A 16160-nucleotide genomic window follows, 5' to 3' on the forward strand; every position below is an offset into this window, starting at 1 on the left:
CCTTCAAGATAAGACTCTTCCCACAAAAAATATACCAAGTTCAAAGTTGACTTGCACCCATCTACCAAACATTCAAGGAATAGATAAAATATTTTGAGTGACTGGAATATAGTTATTATTGCTATGTTTGTTGTCATCTCTTGCCTGCAGAATGAAATATCCCTAATGAAAATACTGGTCACTTGAATTTGTCTCCAATTTAGATTCAGGAAGATTATAATATTAAATAAATGCATGTATGTATATGTATATGCAAATATGTGTGTGCATCACACACCATAGCACTAGAACCTGCACTATGCCTGCTACTGGTTTGCAAAGAAGAAACAAGTTACAGAAATTCTAATAAAAAAAAGTCTAGCTCAATATACACTTACAACTTTCCTAGTTGCAAACTGGGAAAGATTTTTCAAACATAGAACCTTACAATCTATAAATTAAACCCAAGAATGAAATCTCATGTCTTCACTTCCAGATAAAAAGTGCTACATAGAAATGCTGAGCTTTAGTTGGAATTTTTAAATCAAACTATTAAAAAAGTATAATGGGATGATCCATTGACACATGCATTATACAAACAAACTTCCTCAGCCAGCCTTTAGAATAAGAATAGCAAAACAATAGTTTGGAACTTTAGCTTCAGCTAATTTGAAGGGGCTATGCTGAAACTGAAAGGCAAGGAAAGGTCAGTTTTTTTCAATTTGTATATTTTTATAGGTGTAATTAGAGAAAAGAAACAAGAGCTCCAACCTTGTATGTTGGAACAGAAAAAGAGGAACTACTGAATTTTAATTCCTTGAAAACTCTGGAATGCATTAATTATATTAAATTCTCTTATATGTTATGTGGTTCACAAATCAAATTTTTCCTCCAAGTTTGAAGGACTGAGAGGCTTCTTAAAAATTCAATTAAAATGATGTAAAGATATGTCCACATTATGGATACGCTCCACTTAGAGACCTTTGCACTTGGCAGGAATACTTTTCTCTTTTTATCTTAGTAGAGTTTAGGAAATGCTACCTTAATTTTTGCCTTGCTTCAATATTTCATGAGTGCCTCTCAATGCATAGTCTCCAAAAGTGTTAGATTACTGACATGATGCTATTTTACATGATGTGGATGATTTTATTTGTACGAGTTCTACATGTTGGAATTTTTATCTTTTCTTCTTTTACACTTGGAAAAAGATTGTAATGTACAAAATGATATTCCGATTTTTTTTATATAAACACACATCTCTTATACTGAGATCTAATGAGTAAAATATGTCCCCCAAAGTTTAGTATTATTACAAGAAATTATTCTTCACAATAATTACAGAATTCCCTTCTTCAAATAATGGACTTTTACTAACAGAAGGACAAAAATGTTTCCAAAGACACTGGGGTCCTTACATACGCAAATTAATAAAGCAAGTTTATTGTCTTATCAATGAAAGCATCCTCAAATTCCTCCATGCTTTATCTGTGTTCCCACATCATCACAAATCCACATCTATATGAGATCTTAGAGCTACAGAAAAATGCATGTTCAGAGTACATTTCAGACCAAAGTAGTAATTAACAGAAACATACTTCCTTCGTTTTGGTCCTCTTGGTATGCTATTACTTCCTTCAAAAATCAACATTTATATTGTCCTTAGGTTTTAAATAAAACAAAGAGGTACATATGTTCATAAGTATGTGATAACTGAAATATCAGACATCCAAATGTCATAACTGTTATTATTTTTAAAATTCTAACATAAGTGGCATGTTTTAAAACAAACATGCTATGTTGGTAAGCTATTTGTTCAAATGCTCATAAGTATATCTTGTTGAATGGCTGTAAATGTGTTTTGGTGCATTGGATGCTGTTTATATGCTTATATTTCTGTAACTAGGAAATAAAAAGAAACCACATCATTAATTGTCAGGCCCTCCATGTGACAGTACAACAACCGATAAGCCACTGGCTCAATTAAAGTGTGCAGGGCTTGTACCTGAAGAGTTTCGTTTTCATGACAGGATTTCTTCACAAATTTGGAGATGTTATGTAAATATTTAATAACTCTGCTGTGACAGGCCACGAGTACTGAGCAGAACTTGACTACAAGATTTAAATAAATATCAAGCCTGGGAGTTGTTAAATATTGAACATCATTATGATTGTGGTGTTTCAACAAACAATCATTAAAAGGTAGTGCAAATCCAATCAAAGGAACATTTTTGATAAAGAAACAAAGATCTGGCATGTTTACATTTTGGAAAACAAAAATTAAACATCTCTGTTCAGTTATCCTAAATATTCTCCCTTCAGCTCCACCACCAACAAAAAAAGATTACCTTGGTTTGTAAAAATTAATAGCCTTATCAATTTCTGCAGAATTTGCTCTAGAGGCACAGCTCATACATGCATTGCCTTTACTATGATTAACTTTGGTGGTACTTTTCTCCGGTGCTGCCACGCACTGTTCTGGAAAGCCTGTCATCGTTTGTCTTCTGTTGTCTGTGTCACCTGAGTCCTTGTGCTTGACTTCCTCTACATGGTTTAAAGATGGATTTGCACCAGTAATTCTTTGGATATTTGAAGTGAAACATGCTGCCCAGGTGATGCTTTTGTTGCCCAAGTGACATTGAGAAGCAGGAATTCACTTCAGCATATCGGTTTCCCTCAACATGTCAAGAAATAGCAAAGCCAAATCCCAGATGTAGTCCGTTAATCCCACTGTCGCATAATAAACTATGTGGTCCCAGTAAACACAACCACCCATTAGTGCTAAGGAGAGGTGATAGAAAACATTTGTTAAAGGTGACACTGTTTTCTAAGTGATAACACTCTTTTGATCATGTGATTCATTTTGTTTGCTCAACAACATGGTATGTGTTTATCCCGAGAGGAAGGACTTCAATATATATTTACTTAGAGCTTTTAATTTATACTTCCTTTTTTTAAATTGGTGTCTTGTGATCTAAAATTAGCTGGTGAACATAGTATCTCACTCAAACTCTCTCAGCTGAGTTTTCAATAATCAGACCCACTGTTACCTGAAATTGAACAAACATCTGGAGACTTGGCTTTTTATTTCTTCCCTGGTGCTTTCCATCCATACCTAGAGAATAATTTTTGTTTTTTTTTTTATTGAGACAGAGTCTCGCTCTTTCACCCAGGCTGGAGTGCAGTGGCGCAATCTTAGCTCACTGCAACATCCACCTCCCAGGTTCAAGTGATTCTCCTGCCTCAGCCTCCCAAGTAGCTGGGATTACAGGCACCCACCAACACACCTGGTTAATTTTTGTATTTTTAGTAGAGATGGGGTTCCACCATGTTGGCCAGGCTGATTTTGAACTCCTGACCTCAAGTGATCCGCCTGCCTCGGCCTCCCAAAGTGCTGGCATTATAGGCATAAGCCACCATGCCCTGCCTAGAAAGTGATCCTTTTATTTCACGTATAGTCATATTAATTATTATTCCCCAAGCTGGAGTTAGGTTAATAATTTCATGTAAAAAATGAAGTTCAAATAGTCTTGACTGTAACCTTACTGAATAAAGAGTCTACACGAAAAGGAATTCTTTCGTGAAACCTGAGATTGTCAGAGCACTGCGTGTCACCAATAAGCTGGATATCATTTACACAAGGAATAAAAGGTCACGTGTCCTCTAAAATCCCACATTTGCTACAGACATTCTTCTTTCTATTCTTTTGTTTGTGCAGTAACTAGATACAGGTACAATGAGAGTGAATTAGTTTTCCCAGATGAGTGAGAAAAGTAAATGTTCCCCAAATGCCCAAAGCCAGATTTTCTGTCATTCTCTCTCTCTCTCTCTCTCTCTCTCTCTCTCTCTCTCTCTCTCTCTCTCTCAGAGAGAGGAAGCACTCTCTTTGGAAGAACTTAAGGATTGAAAATGATCCAGAAAAACTGCACGAATTGAAAATGATCCAGATTTTTAAAATTTGCCCTCACCTTGACAACACTAAAATTACAAGCAGCAGTCAACTTTTACAAGATACCCTTATTGTGTAACATTTATAGGCTGCCAAAAACATGCTAAAACTAATCAGATAACAAAGGTGAGGAGAAAACCTTCACCTGTCATGTAGCTAGCAGTGAATACACTTTTTATTTCCATGACATTTTCTGGCAGAAAGGGGTTGGCTTAAGGCGGATCGCACTAACCTTCAATTTGTCATAGCGCTCACTCAAAGCTGCCACCTGATGATCGCGGTGCCGCCCAACCAGTTTACACAAGGCACAGATTAACTGGTCATCGGTCACGCAGTACATATTCACCTTCTCATCCTCATGCTCCAAGCACATCAGCCCCCGGATGTGTGAGTCTGGAATTGGCTCAATCAGACGATGGCCTGTAAAGGGCTTCTTATTCGGGTGAGTGGCTTTCAGGCACTCGTCACAGTAGGATACTTCGCAAGTGACACAGGTCTTCACAGCGTCCTGGGCAGGATCCTGGTCACAAAACTGGCAGAGGACCTTCTCGGCGGAGGTCATGGTGTTGGCGTCAAAGGCCCGCTCCCGACGGGTCTCACTGGGAGAGTTGGGCCCGCTCACTGATGCTTTCTGGAACCTGTCGATGATGTTCTGTAAGGTGACGTTGCGCTTGAGACCGTCTAGACCTCGCTGGCTGAGGGTGATGACATGCCGGCAGGTGGGGCACTGGAAGGCGGTGATGGACTCCACGGACTCGTTGGTGGCACAGTGTGATACTAGGATGCGGTGGGCGCAGTTGAAGCAGAGGCTGTGTGCGCAGGGCAGTAGAAGAGGGTCCTCAAAGAGCTCCAGACAAATAGGGCAGGTCAGTTCTGACTCCAGTGTTTCCATCTTCAGGCAAAGCTCTCTTGTGTCATCAGCAAAACCCAAGGAAGCTGATCAGCTATCTGGAAACAAGAATGTAAGATCTGATTAGGCACAGGGAGGCCAACCATGGGGGGGTGTCAGCTTTGAATGCATCTCAGAATAATTCCAAACACAGGTCATGAAAGGGTAAGTGTGTGTACATTCCAAATAATTCTCTTTCTATTCACTGGGGAAAAAAGGAGGAAAAAGCATCCTGAGCCATCATATACCAGTTAATATTTTCTCGAAGTTCAGTAACTGAAAGTTTGCAATTTTGTTTTTGCAATTTTGTTTTTTAAAAGGCCTTATTCAAAACTGGAAAGTAATTGAAACTGTAATTTCCATAATTTGTATTTAATCAGAATAATCTTATTGTGTCAGAGTCAGGTTTAACCTTGCACAGAAAATTAAAATGTAGAAATATTCATCAATAGAGTCTTTTATAAATTTGAATTTATAAACTTACATATTAATGTATATGAGATTTAAGGACTTTTACTCTGCAATACCAAACCAGGTTTCAGAACAGTGGGAAGGCAGTAACTATAGAAATGGACATGAAATATATATGAAATCGAATGCAGGGATTTCAGCAGAGATGATCGTGTTTAAGTGTGGGATGTCATTTTCCAAAATATATTCCCGAGAAAAAACATTGACTTTCACAAAGATGATTGTGATAGAGGCAATATTTTTGGCATGTGTTCATTATGCTTCTGAATAATTCTATTGTATAATCTGGCAGTGGGACGTGGGTAGGCAGAACGAAGCAGAGAAAAATATCTGGGGGCTTTTTTGGTGGCTGCAGTAAGTTTGAGTACCAATGACTAATATTTAGAGCAACAATTTAGTTAATTAGAATAAGGATTTCAGTGGTTATCATATTCATTTGATAAGTTATGTTACGACAATGATAACGATTACAGTATGACAATGATAACGATTACAATTTAAGGAGGCTTACAAAACTGCTGAGGGACCCTTTTGGCCAAAAAACTCCCATCATGGGCTTGTCACTGTTGCCAGCAACAGGTCAGGCTGGCGGGAGGTCCAGCCTCACACTTAGAGCTGTGTTGGCCTGGGTACGACCTCTGCCAGCTTTGTTGCTCCCCTCCAGGCCACCCAAGGGTGGCCCAGCTGCCTGCTCCCCTTGCCATAAAGACCTGAGTGCTTTTGTGAACTCTCATCTGCCTTCCCATCAAAAAGGGTAGTGGAAGGAATTCCATACAAACCCCAGTTCATTAAGGGTGAAGAGGCCTCATGCTCATTAGCAGGCCTGGGAACCAAGCCGCTTTGAACCTTCTCCCTTTCAAGACCATTAGCAAAGGTCTGCAGACCAGTGATGGGAATATTAGATGCAGCCCACTGCAGGCTGTGGGAGAATAGTGCAGTTCACCCAGTGGTCGGGAGGTTCAAATCACCCACGGGGGTGGTGGGGAGAACGTTCTCAGCCGGATTTATGGGAAGGCTTCACATCCAAAGCTATGTTTAGTGATTCTGACAATCAATTGTTTGTATTCATACCTCTGCTTATTTACAAAATTTACGGTTTCTAGAATACCCTGACCCCTTCTGAAATAGCATCCCTCAGAAATACCGTATGGTGCTTTGGTGAAATTAATGCTCATCTTGCTACCAACTGAATGGTAACTGATCATTAAAAGTATAAAGTATGTCCTGAGCCTGTTAAAAATTAAATAGCTACTGGCTTCATAAAAGTCTGGTATCTTAAAAAATCTTCAACCATTCACTAGTATTTACTACATAGGAAAGAATAAAAGAGCAACTGTGACTTGAAATATTAAAGCTTGTACATCTTTCTATAACCTGCAATGGAAACCCTAGGGTTGCTGTTGTAAGAAATATATCAACCCCACTTGGTCTCAGTTACCTGTTCCTATAGATGGCTCAGAAGAAATGGAAACTTTTTTACCTATTAATAATTATTTTGGTTAATCATAGAAAAAAATGTAGAATTATCTTTAAATCAAAGTTCTTCTACCTTCTCATCAAAAGCATATAAATTAAAGGAAAAATATAGCCCTTTTGGTCTGCTTTGTTCTCGGATAAAACAAGAATGCCTACCAATGAATCTCAATAGAAGGATGAGCATCAAATTATGTCTGGAGAACTATGATGACTGTATTTTTAATGCAGGTGCCAGGATTCCATCCCATAGAGTTGTGATGAGAATTTCTAGAAAGGATTCCACTGGAGAGACCTCAGTGGAAATACTGACATTTTATTCATTCCTTCAACAGATGTTTACTGTGTGCCAGGCACTGAGTTAGCTGAATAAGCCAGAATCTGGGGTTCACATCACCTCATCTCTATTATCACAGGCCAAGCTAGCATCATCTCTTATGTGGACTATCATAAGACCTTTCTAAACGATCTCTTGGCTTCTGTTCACTCCTACCTTTCCCTCTATAGTCTATCCTCCACTCAGAAGCCAGAGAGCCTGTTGTTAAAACATGACAGAACATGCCTCTCCTCTTGCTCTGCCCTGTAAGGGCTTCCCATTTCACCCAGAGAGAAATTCACCAGAATAAACTAGCCCCAGAAAACAATGACTCAGACAGTGAGCTCACTTCCTCCCATGCTACCCACTCCTCTCTCTGCTCTGGGCACATGGCCTCGTTCTGACTCCTCAAACATGCCAAGCACATCAATCCCCTGCTCACCCCTGCAAGTTCTTCAGAATCCACATGACTCTCTGCTCCAGTGCCGCTTTCTCTCTGAACCCATATAAAACCAATTCCCCTTCTACCACTATACCACCTACCCATCGTGGCAATTCTTCCCCCATCTCGGTTTATTTTTCTTTATAATATTTATTACTGACATATTCTTTTAGTTTGCTTATTGCTCCTTCTGTCCCCACTGTCCTCAACACTAGAATATAAGCTCTGTGAAAGCAGAGATTTTGCTTTGCTGTTTGAAGAATGTACCACCAACACCTAGAACAGCACCCAGCACACAAAAGGACTCAAACATTCATTGATTCCATTAAATGTACTGACTTTTCAGCTAAAACCAAAAAGAATCAAACATAGCCCTTGACTTTAAGGATCTCTCAATATATTAGAACAGAGATCAGCAAACTTTTTCTATTAAGGGTAAAACAGTAGACATTTTTGGCTTTGTGGTCCAAAACCGCCCTGCTGCAACTACTCGATCTACCACTGTAGTGCAAAAGCAATCATACACAATACATAAAGGAATGAGTATGGCTGTGTTCCAACATAACCATATTTGGAAAAACAGGTCACAGGCCAGCATTGGCCTGCAGATCTTATTTTGTTGAGCCATGTATTAGAAGATAGAGGCATATATAGATAACCAGAATGTAAATGAAAATCATTCTCAGAGAGGTATGAATAAAATGCTGTGTGGGCAACAGCAGCAAGGATGGTAGAGCAAGACTTGGACAAGCACACGTTTCCAGTGCTAACGGGAAATGATATGCAACAGGCTTTCAACCTGACATCAATGGAAATTATGTGACTCGAGTGCTTAGGGGAAACTCATGTAAGAATGATTTAATAGTAGCTGCTCAAAACTAGATATTTTCTTTTATTGCCATAGCACCTGGCATAGTGCTTTATGCAAGTGTCTACACTGTAAATGGCTAATTGTGTTAGGTGAAGACAAAATACTCAGATGTAGTAAGTGAAGTTCAGCCAATTTTCTAAATCTTTTGCCTGTATGCTACCAAAAAGGAAGGGGTTTTGGTTTGATATCTATAGTGCATCCCACTTCTTCCACTTTTACCAAGGTTTTACAATGGTATAGATATCATTTTTGTTACATGACTCAACAGTATCTTATTTGTACTCATTCCATTCCTTCTTCTAAAAGAAACTTAGTATGGTTTATTTTCTAGCTTTCTTTAAAATATCTTTTTGGAGAAATTAAAATGCCATTCATTCCTTTTTTTTTTTTTTTTTTTTGCTATTCATTCTTTCACCAAATATTTAAGTTCATCTATGTACGTGGTCCTGAGACAAGTACTGGTAACACCTGGCCCCTGTCTCCATGATCTTATGGTTCATTCTGAGAGAGAAAATATGAACAAGTCCAGGTGTGGTGGCTCATGCCTGTAATCCCAGCACTTTGGGAGGCTGAAGTGGGATGATCGCTTGATCCCAGGAGTTTGAGACCAGCCTGGGCAACATAGTGAGACCCTATCTCTACCAAAAAATAAAAATAAAAAAATTAGCCAAGAGTGGTGGCACATGCCTGTGGTCCCAGCTACTTGGGAGGCCGAGGCTTGAGCCTGGAAGGCTGAGGCTGCAATGAACCATGATCATGCCAATGCACTACAGCCTGGGCAACAGAGCGAGCCCATCTCAAGAAAAAAAAATGAATAAGCTGTAATGCAATATAAAAAAGATGCATGCCAAAGACAGACAGGGAATAATCAACGCTATGTAGGGGAACAGGAGACAGGGAGAAGCTTCCTGAAGGAGGTAAAATACGAAGTGGGTTTTAAAAGATGAACAGGGATTCACCAAGCAGATAGTGGTACATGGGTGGGAATTTTATGCAAAATGTTATCTTTCTTTTGACTACACACACACACACACACACAAATATATAGCTTATATTGTTATTTATATCATAAATAACAATATCAGGCCAGGCACGGTGGCTCACACCTGTAATCCCAGCACTTTGGGAGGCCAAGGTGGGTGAATTGCTTGAGGTCAGGAGTTCGAGACCAGCCTGTCCAACATGGTGAAACCCCCGTCTCTACTAAAAACACAAAAAATTAGCTGGGTGTGGTGGTGTGCACCTGTGATTTGATCTACTCGGGAGGCTGAGGCAGGAGAATCACTTGAACCCAGGAGGTAGAGGTTGCACTGAGCTGAAATCATGCCACTGCACTCCAGCCTGGGCAACAGAGCGAGACTCCATCTCAAAACAAAACAAACAAACAAACAAACAAAAAACAACAAAAAAAACCCAATATCATAAAACAGCAGCTTTTGCCTCTTCTTAACTGTCATAATGTAATTTCCATGCCTCGGGGAAAAAAAAAAAAAAGCTTCTTTGTTTTTACTTCAATAAAAGGAAATCACACATGCATATTGTCGGGAAATCCTACAGCTTAACATTTTTGTGAATGGGCAGATTGGTCCTCATTGAGAAGAGGATCTAGATAATCTTGAGAGTCCCTTGCAACAAACTGGGAATGGCAACAAATCACAGCTCACACCTCTGCCTGTCCATAGTTCGGACATCTAGAACAGAGCACAGAATAATGAATGAAAGGGGAGAGAGACAGACAGGTGACTGGACAATCTAAGACATTCTGCAGTTTTGCTACTTATTAGCTGTCTGCGTATCCATGGGTGAGTGTCCACAGATGTTCCCTACAGTCCCTCTAGCACTCACTCTAATCACTCTCCTAGGCAGGAGAGTCTTTAGTGACAGATTACAGTGAAGCCCCACATTGTGGGAGGCATTGGATACATCTTTTGAAGAAACTTTCTTATAGATTCAAGACTTATGAGGAAAGTACTTCTTTAAAATGGAAAATTAATAAACAGATGTTTTGATGGAAAATAATGAAGTAAATGTTTTCACACCTCCCTCTTCTTCCTTTCCTTTCCTCTCTCATGATGTGTATCTTAGTCCATTTTGTGTTGCTATAACAGAATACTTAAGGCTGGGTGATTTATAAAGAAAGGAGGTTTATTTAGCTCTTGGCTCCACAGGCTGGGAAGTACAAGAAACATGGTAGTAGCATCTGCTCAAGAGAAGGAACTTTGCTTTATAAAAATAACGACAGGGCCATCCAGTTTTTTGTTTGTTTCATGTACTGCCTCTCTGAGAATGACTGCTAGGCTTGTATCCCAAGATGCCATCCCTTTCTGGAACCCAGTTTAGCACTGACAGTTTTTTGCTTCATGTACTGCAAGTGCCTCAGACTTGGAATGCACATCACGTGGGATTTATCCTCTTCCCTCATGAGCCTGTCTTTGTCTTTTCTACAGGGTTTCTGGTGTCTCCTCACAGCGCTTCTACCCTCCTGGTCACCAGACGGCAGACACCACAGTTTCTACTCCTCCCTCTTTGGGGGAGGCACAATTATGGCCCCCAAAGATATACACAGCCTCCTCCTCAGAGCTTCTGAATATTTTAGGTTATAGAGCAAAGGGGACTGATTGTTGCTGATGTAATTAAGATTGCTAAGTAGCTGACCTTGAGATGGGGAGAGTAGCATGGATCATCTAGGTGGACCCAAAGGAATCACGAGGCTCTTTAAATGTGGAAGTGGCAGGAAGAAGAATCAGAGTCAGAATGATGAGATATGACAAAGACTTGACCAGTCATGCCTGGCCTTGAAGATGGAGGAAGGGGCCACAAGCCAAGGAATGCAGGCTAGAAGCTGGAAAAGGCAAGGACATGAATTATCCCCAAGGGCCCCCAAAAGGAATGCAGCCCTAAAGATATCTTACTCTTAGCCCAGTGAGACCTGTGTCAGACTTCTGACTCTAGAAATGTAAGATAATGAATTTGCATTGTTTAACACCATCAGGTTTGTGCTAACTTGTTACAGCATCAGTAGGAAATGAACATACCTGCTATCCCCCAAATCCAAATCATTAGCTAAGACATATATGTGTCAATCCTCAGGAGCCCTTTGCACTGTTTTCCTTCCCTCTGTTCCCACTGCCTCTGTGTTGATCCAGACTCTCCTTGCTGCATTCCTACACCATTACCAAAAAATCCTCCTAATTTGATTCTCACCTCTAGTCTTTCTTCCTTCAGCTGAATGTTTGCAACATGCTTTTGGCACCACTGCTTTTTCCTGTCACTCCTCTCAAAGGCACAAAGCATTGAGCAGCTCCCTGCTGCTCAAAGTATGAATCTGGTCACCTTTTCTCCTTTAAAAGCCTTGCTCTAGCTTCTCCCAAACTGTGCCTTCAATCTTATTCCCAATCATTCGTGGCCTATACCAGGGACTCAGTAAATGGGATCATTTGATGCTCTTAGCAATTGCCTTTGTTTTGCTTCCTAGAACAAATAATTTTTCCTATATGTTTCTGGTTTCATGTTTGGATTCTTTGTTTTCTGTGTGTGTGTGTGTGTGTATGTGTGTGTGTGTGTTTCTTTGTTTAAGATGAGAGTAGAACCTCCTAGGAGGCCCAGATAGTCTGGCCACTGTTGGATTTGGTGACTTCATATTCAACAAAGAGGAATTATTTTAAAAGATGGTTCTAAAAGTGTGACGTATCTTAAATTTTTACATTTAACCCTTTTAACTGAGAAACACAAAGTGATATAATTCTCCTATGTACAAAATAACTAAAATTTTTATTTTAAAATATTATTTTCTAGTACACAACAGAATAGTTAGTAATAGGACCTAGGGTTTAAAGTTATGTGATTAATCTCATTCTTTCAAAATGGTTGGATTCACTCTGGAGTTGATACAGGAACAGACATGCACGTGTGCAGGCAGACACACAAACACAAATCTCATATGGAGATAAAACATTCACAGTCTAAATTTGAGGCTAGTCATGAATGTGTGGCCTGAGACAAATGACCAACTCCCTTGAAACTCCCCATGATAAAAACTGGATGTAAGAGGCATGTGCCTTTGGGGTTAAGGAAAATTAATCAACAGAAAGATGGAAAGCTAACAGTGAGGGCTGTAAGAATGATGGGACCTTGGTACCCAGGTAATGGCTAAGATGATCTGGCTGATCCAGCTGCCTGAGCAGGTGGCCCCTTGCTCCCTCTAGGCTCCCGGTGTCTTCATCCTGAGAAAACACTCATCCCAGGAGGAGGACTTTCCTGGAGAGAGGAAGGTGCTCTTTTGTCCAAGGTACAGGATATGAGAGGAAACATCTTGAAGGAGAAAATTCCCAGTGGAAGAGGAAGGAACTAGGACCTAGGACCTAGGGACTTCCTCAGTTTTAGGGTTTGGGCTTAAGAAGGGAGATGGGGCCGGGCGCGGTGGCTCAAGCCTGTAATCCCAGCACTTTGGGAGGCCGAGACGGGCGGATCACAAGGTCAGGAGATCGAGACCATCCTGGCTAACATGGTGAAACCCCGTCTCTACTAAAAATACAAAAAACTAGCCGGGCGAGGTGGCGGGCGCCTGTAGTCCCAGCTACTCCGGAGGCTGAGGCAGGAGAATGGCGTAAACCCGGGAGGCGGAGCTTGAAGTGAGCTGAGATCCAGCCACTGCACTCTAGCCTGGGCGACAGAGCAAGACTCCGTCTCAAAAAAAAAAAAAAAAAAAAAAAAAAAAAAAAAAAAGAAGGGAGATGGGGAACTCAGGATAGGTGCTCTTATGAATTATTGTTGCAGACCAAGGGCATAGAAGTTAAATGGGTTCATGTCTGTTAGATTCTTTGCTCCCTCCTCTGAAGTAAGAGGCAAAAATACTGACCTGGCGAGTCCATTCAGACATAGCATTTAATCTCCAGCTTACACTGTCACAACCCTTGCCACCATCCTGCTGGCTAGCTTATTCTTTTTTATTTAGAATTTCACAATTTTATTCTTTGTAGTCTCTCCTGACCCCTGCTATGACAAAATCAAGATAACCTGCACCTTGAAGGAGCACCTAGGATCCCGTGAAGATAGAATGCATTACCAGTTTAATCCATAGCCAAATTCAATGGGCAGGTCTTCTGGTTCAGAATGCCAAGGATATAGAAGTTTCACTTGTATATTCAAGAACTGACCAAGAATTAGGAGTCTCCAGACCAAATGCATTCTGTGAGTTCACTTATCCATTAGAATAAGGAGATTGCCCATCATCAGCACATCATCCATAATTTTTTATCCCAAATTTCCCTTAATGGAGGTATTGACATTTTTAATCATAAGGTAAACCCACCTCTCAATGCTTTCCTACAAGTATTCTAGGTTATGTCTGCATACTCCATGAAATACAATTATTTTTCTAACTTGGAGTATAGGAAAAAGAACATGCAATTCTATCAATTCTATCAATAATTTTACTTTCAGGCCCTCACTTTGTACAACTCTAAAGCCTTCACTACCAGGGAAATTAGTGAGTCACTAGACCAAGGAATAAACTTGGATGCCAACACTGGGTGGCCTGTGATTAACTGTTAATATCAGGTGGCTCTCAGCCACTGCCCAGATGATTCCCAGGGCACTTCCTCTAGTTCTTTTCCAAATATCCTCTGGACTATAGAGACTAAGTTTATTGTTAAATTTACCAAAACATAACTGAGATGACAAACATACTGTTAAAATTGCATAATGTTACACCAAGCTACACGAAAATGGTTTCAGAACAGGAAGCTCCTATAAGTATTTCAAACAACAAACAGCATTAAAAATGAACAAATGAATTATTTGAGAGTGCTAAATTTCAGAAACGAAATCAAGACAGTTTACTCGATTATCCACTCCTCTTAACCCCTGTTCACCTGGGTAATTAAGATTTAGTTGACTTATTCTTGCTTGGATTTTTGCTATGAGATTATCCTTATTATAGAACTATAGGTGAAATATTTTTTTAAAGACTGCAGAATGATGTTTCTACCTTGGACCAGCAGAAATACAGACTTTCAGAGGACTCAAAATTACTGAAGTGTGAAACACTGGAAATGAACCTGAGTTTGGGAGGCAGATTGCAATGGGGACCCAACTCAGAAGGGACTTGCTCTCATCTTAAGCATAATTTCTCAACTCAAAAACTTCTCTAACACAAACTCAATAAAAACTGGCTGCTACATCCAAGATGAATTCATCATACGGTATTTTGAATAACATAATACAAGCACTCAGCATCTGCATATTCAATCATGCAGTTTAGTATTTGACTTTGAGTGATAAAGACCACCAAATAAAGACACTATCCAAATGCTACTTTACTGATTAGTACTCTGGCCGATTTGAGAAGCAGGTGGGTTAGTAAAGGCACAATAAAACAGGGCCATGAACTGATGGAAAAAGGGGAGAAGGGGATCCAATTGGATTTAACTGCATTCTGAAAGACTGGAAATTGATAGCATAATGTAGGCTGTTTCAGTAAAAATGCAAAGTGGTTCTTAAAAACAACAATGTAAATAATACATCAAGTAAGAATAGATGAAAAATGTGATCCAGTAACATTTTATAGGTAAAGAATGTTACTCTGAACTATCACTGCATTTAGCCTCCAAATGTCAGCACACTCAAATTCATTTGCTCAACTAGTAAAAGACAACTAAGAATTTCTGCCAAGCAAATTGCAGGGGACCAGAGGGACTGTTTGGAAAAAAGAAAAAGTGACAAGCAGATGAGCACTGAGATGCTAGCCTCAAGTTTTAAAATAATTAATACAATAGATATTTTGAATAACTTGTCATTTCTTCTTTAAGAAGTGCTGACGTTATTATTATTATTGTTTTTACCTCATACCTGAAGTGAGAACCAGGGAAGACTTTTAATTTCACCAAACACCCACCTGGTGGAATTCATGCAAATCAGATTAAACTGTTAACCAAATCTTTTCTGTGCTTTCACATCTGCCTATAACATCCTCATTCTTAGTAACTGGATCTCTAGGACATTCTTTAAAATAATCACATACTCGCCTGACCATGCAACCTGATTAATAATGAATGAACATTCCTGAAAAGAATCACTTCAAAGCATGGCAGATGTCTGTAGGGATATGAAGGCTTTAATGGTCAAAATTAGGGGAAATGGAAGCTGGGTCACACAGTCTGGTTATTTTAATTGAAACCTAGTCTTCCAAATTTACTTAATAGAATACAAACACTCCTTCTCGAGGTTCATTTATACAAGCAGACAAGCACAAAGACAAATGGCAATGCAAAAGAACAACCCAGATTCCTGGAGGAACAACCACCCTATCCTGTTCTGTCTTAATAGTGCAGAAAGCCCCTCAACAGTTTCAGAAATCCAATTTGTTCAATTGAAAGACTGATAAACAGGTTAAAAACAGGAACTAGCACATTGGTCCTTAATAGTTCTTTGAGCACCTCTCTAGATTCTGACAAACAGATCACCTTGAATACCCACCAATGGACTGCACACTAGTTCTTTTTGAAGAAACATCGCCGTAGGCAGAGGATGGGGACCCACGAAATGACAGACAGGCCACCGAGACCAGATGGTGGGTGGCAGGCAGTGCTGGAGCGGTCCTGTGTGTCTGAGAGTGCGTCAACAGTGAAACACAACAGGAAAATCGGTCCAACAATTCCAGGAAGGCCAGCTCCACCTCATCCACTCCGCCAGGGTTGCCTGAGTTGAAGAATCAACTGCCTTTTCCATGGCCCCCGCCACGACTTCCCTATCCTCTGGCCTACTCAATGTTCA

At 40.0% G+C, this 16160-nt stretch overlaps 1 protein-coding gene across 4 annotated transcripts in view; it reads right to left on the minus strand.

The window, feature by feature from the left end:
* MID1 (midline 1) overlaps positions 1 to 16160 on the minus strand; it is a 409520-nt gene that overhangs the window by 127923 nt on the left and 265437 nt on the right. For 2 of the 4 annotated variants that reach the window (XM_030934192.1, XM_030934190.1), the window contains exon 2: positions 4158 to 4873. In XM_030934192.1, the coding sequence (XP_030790052.1) occupies positions 4158 to 4817 (660 nt within the window). In that variant the 5' untranslated portion in view covers positions 4818 to 4873. Of the gene's footprint in view, positions 1 to 4157; positions 4874 to 15863; positions 15997 to 16160 lie in introns of those variants that run through there. The other 2 variants (XM_030934191.1, XM_030934194.1) reach the window with 2 other exon arrangements.

This window comes from Rhinopithecus roxellana, chromosome 7 (assembly GCF_007565055.1).
Source record: "Rhinopithecus roxellana isolate Shanxi Qingling chromosome 7, ASM756505v1, whole genome shotgun sequence".
Lineage (NCBI taxonomy): Eukaryota > Metazoa > Chordata > Mammalia > Primates > Cercopithecidae > Rhinopithecus > Rhinopithecus roxellana.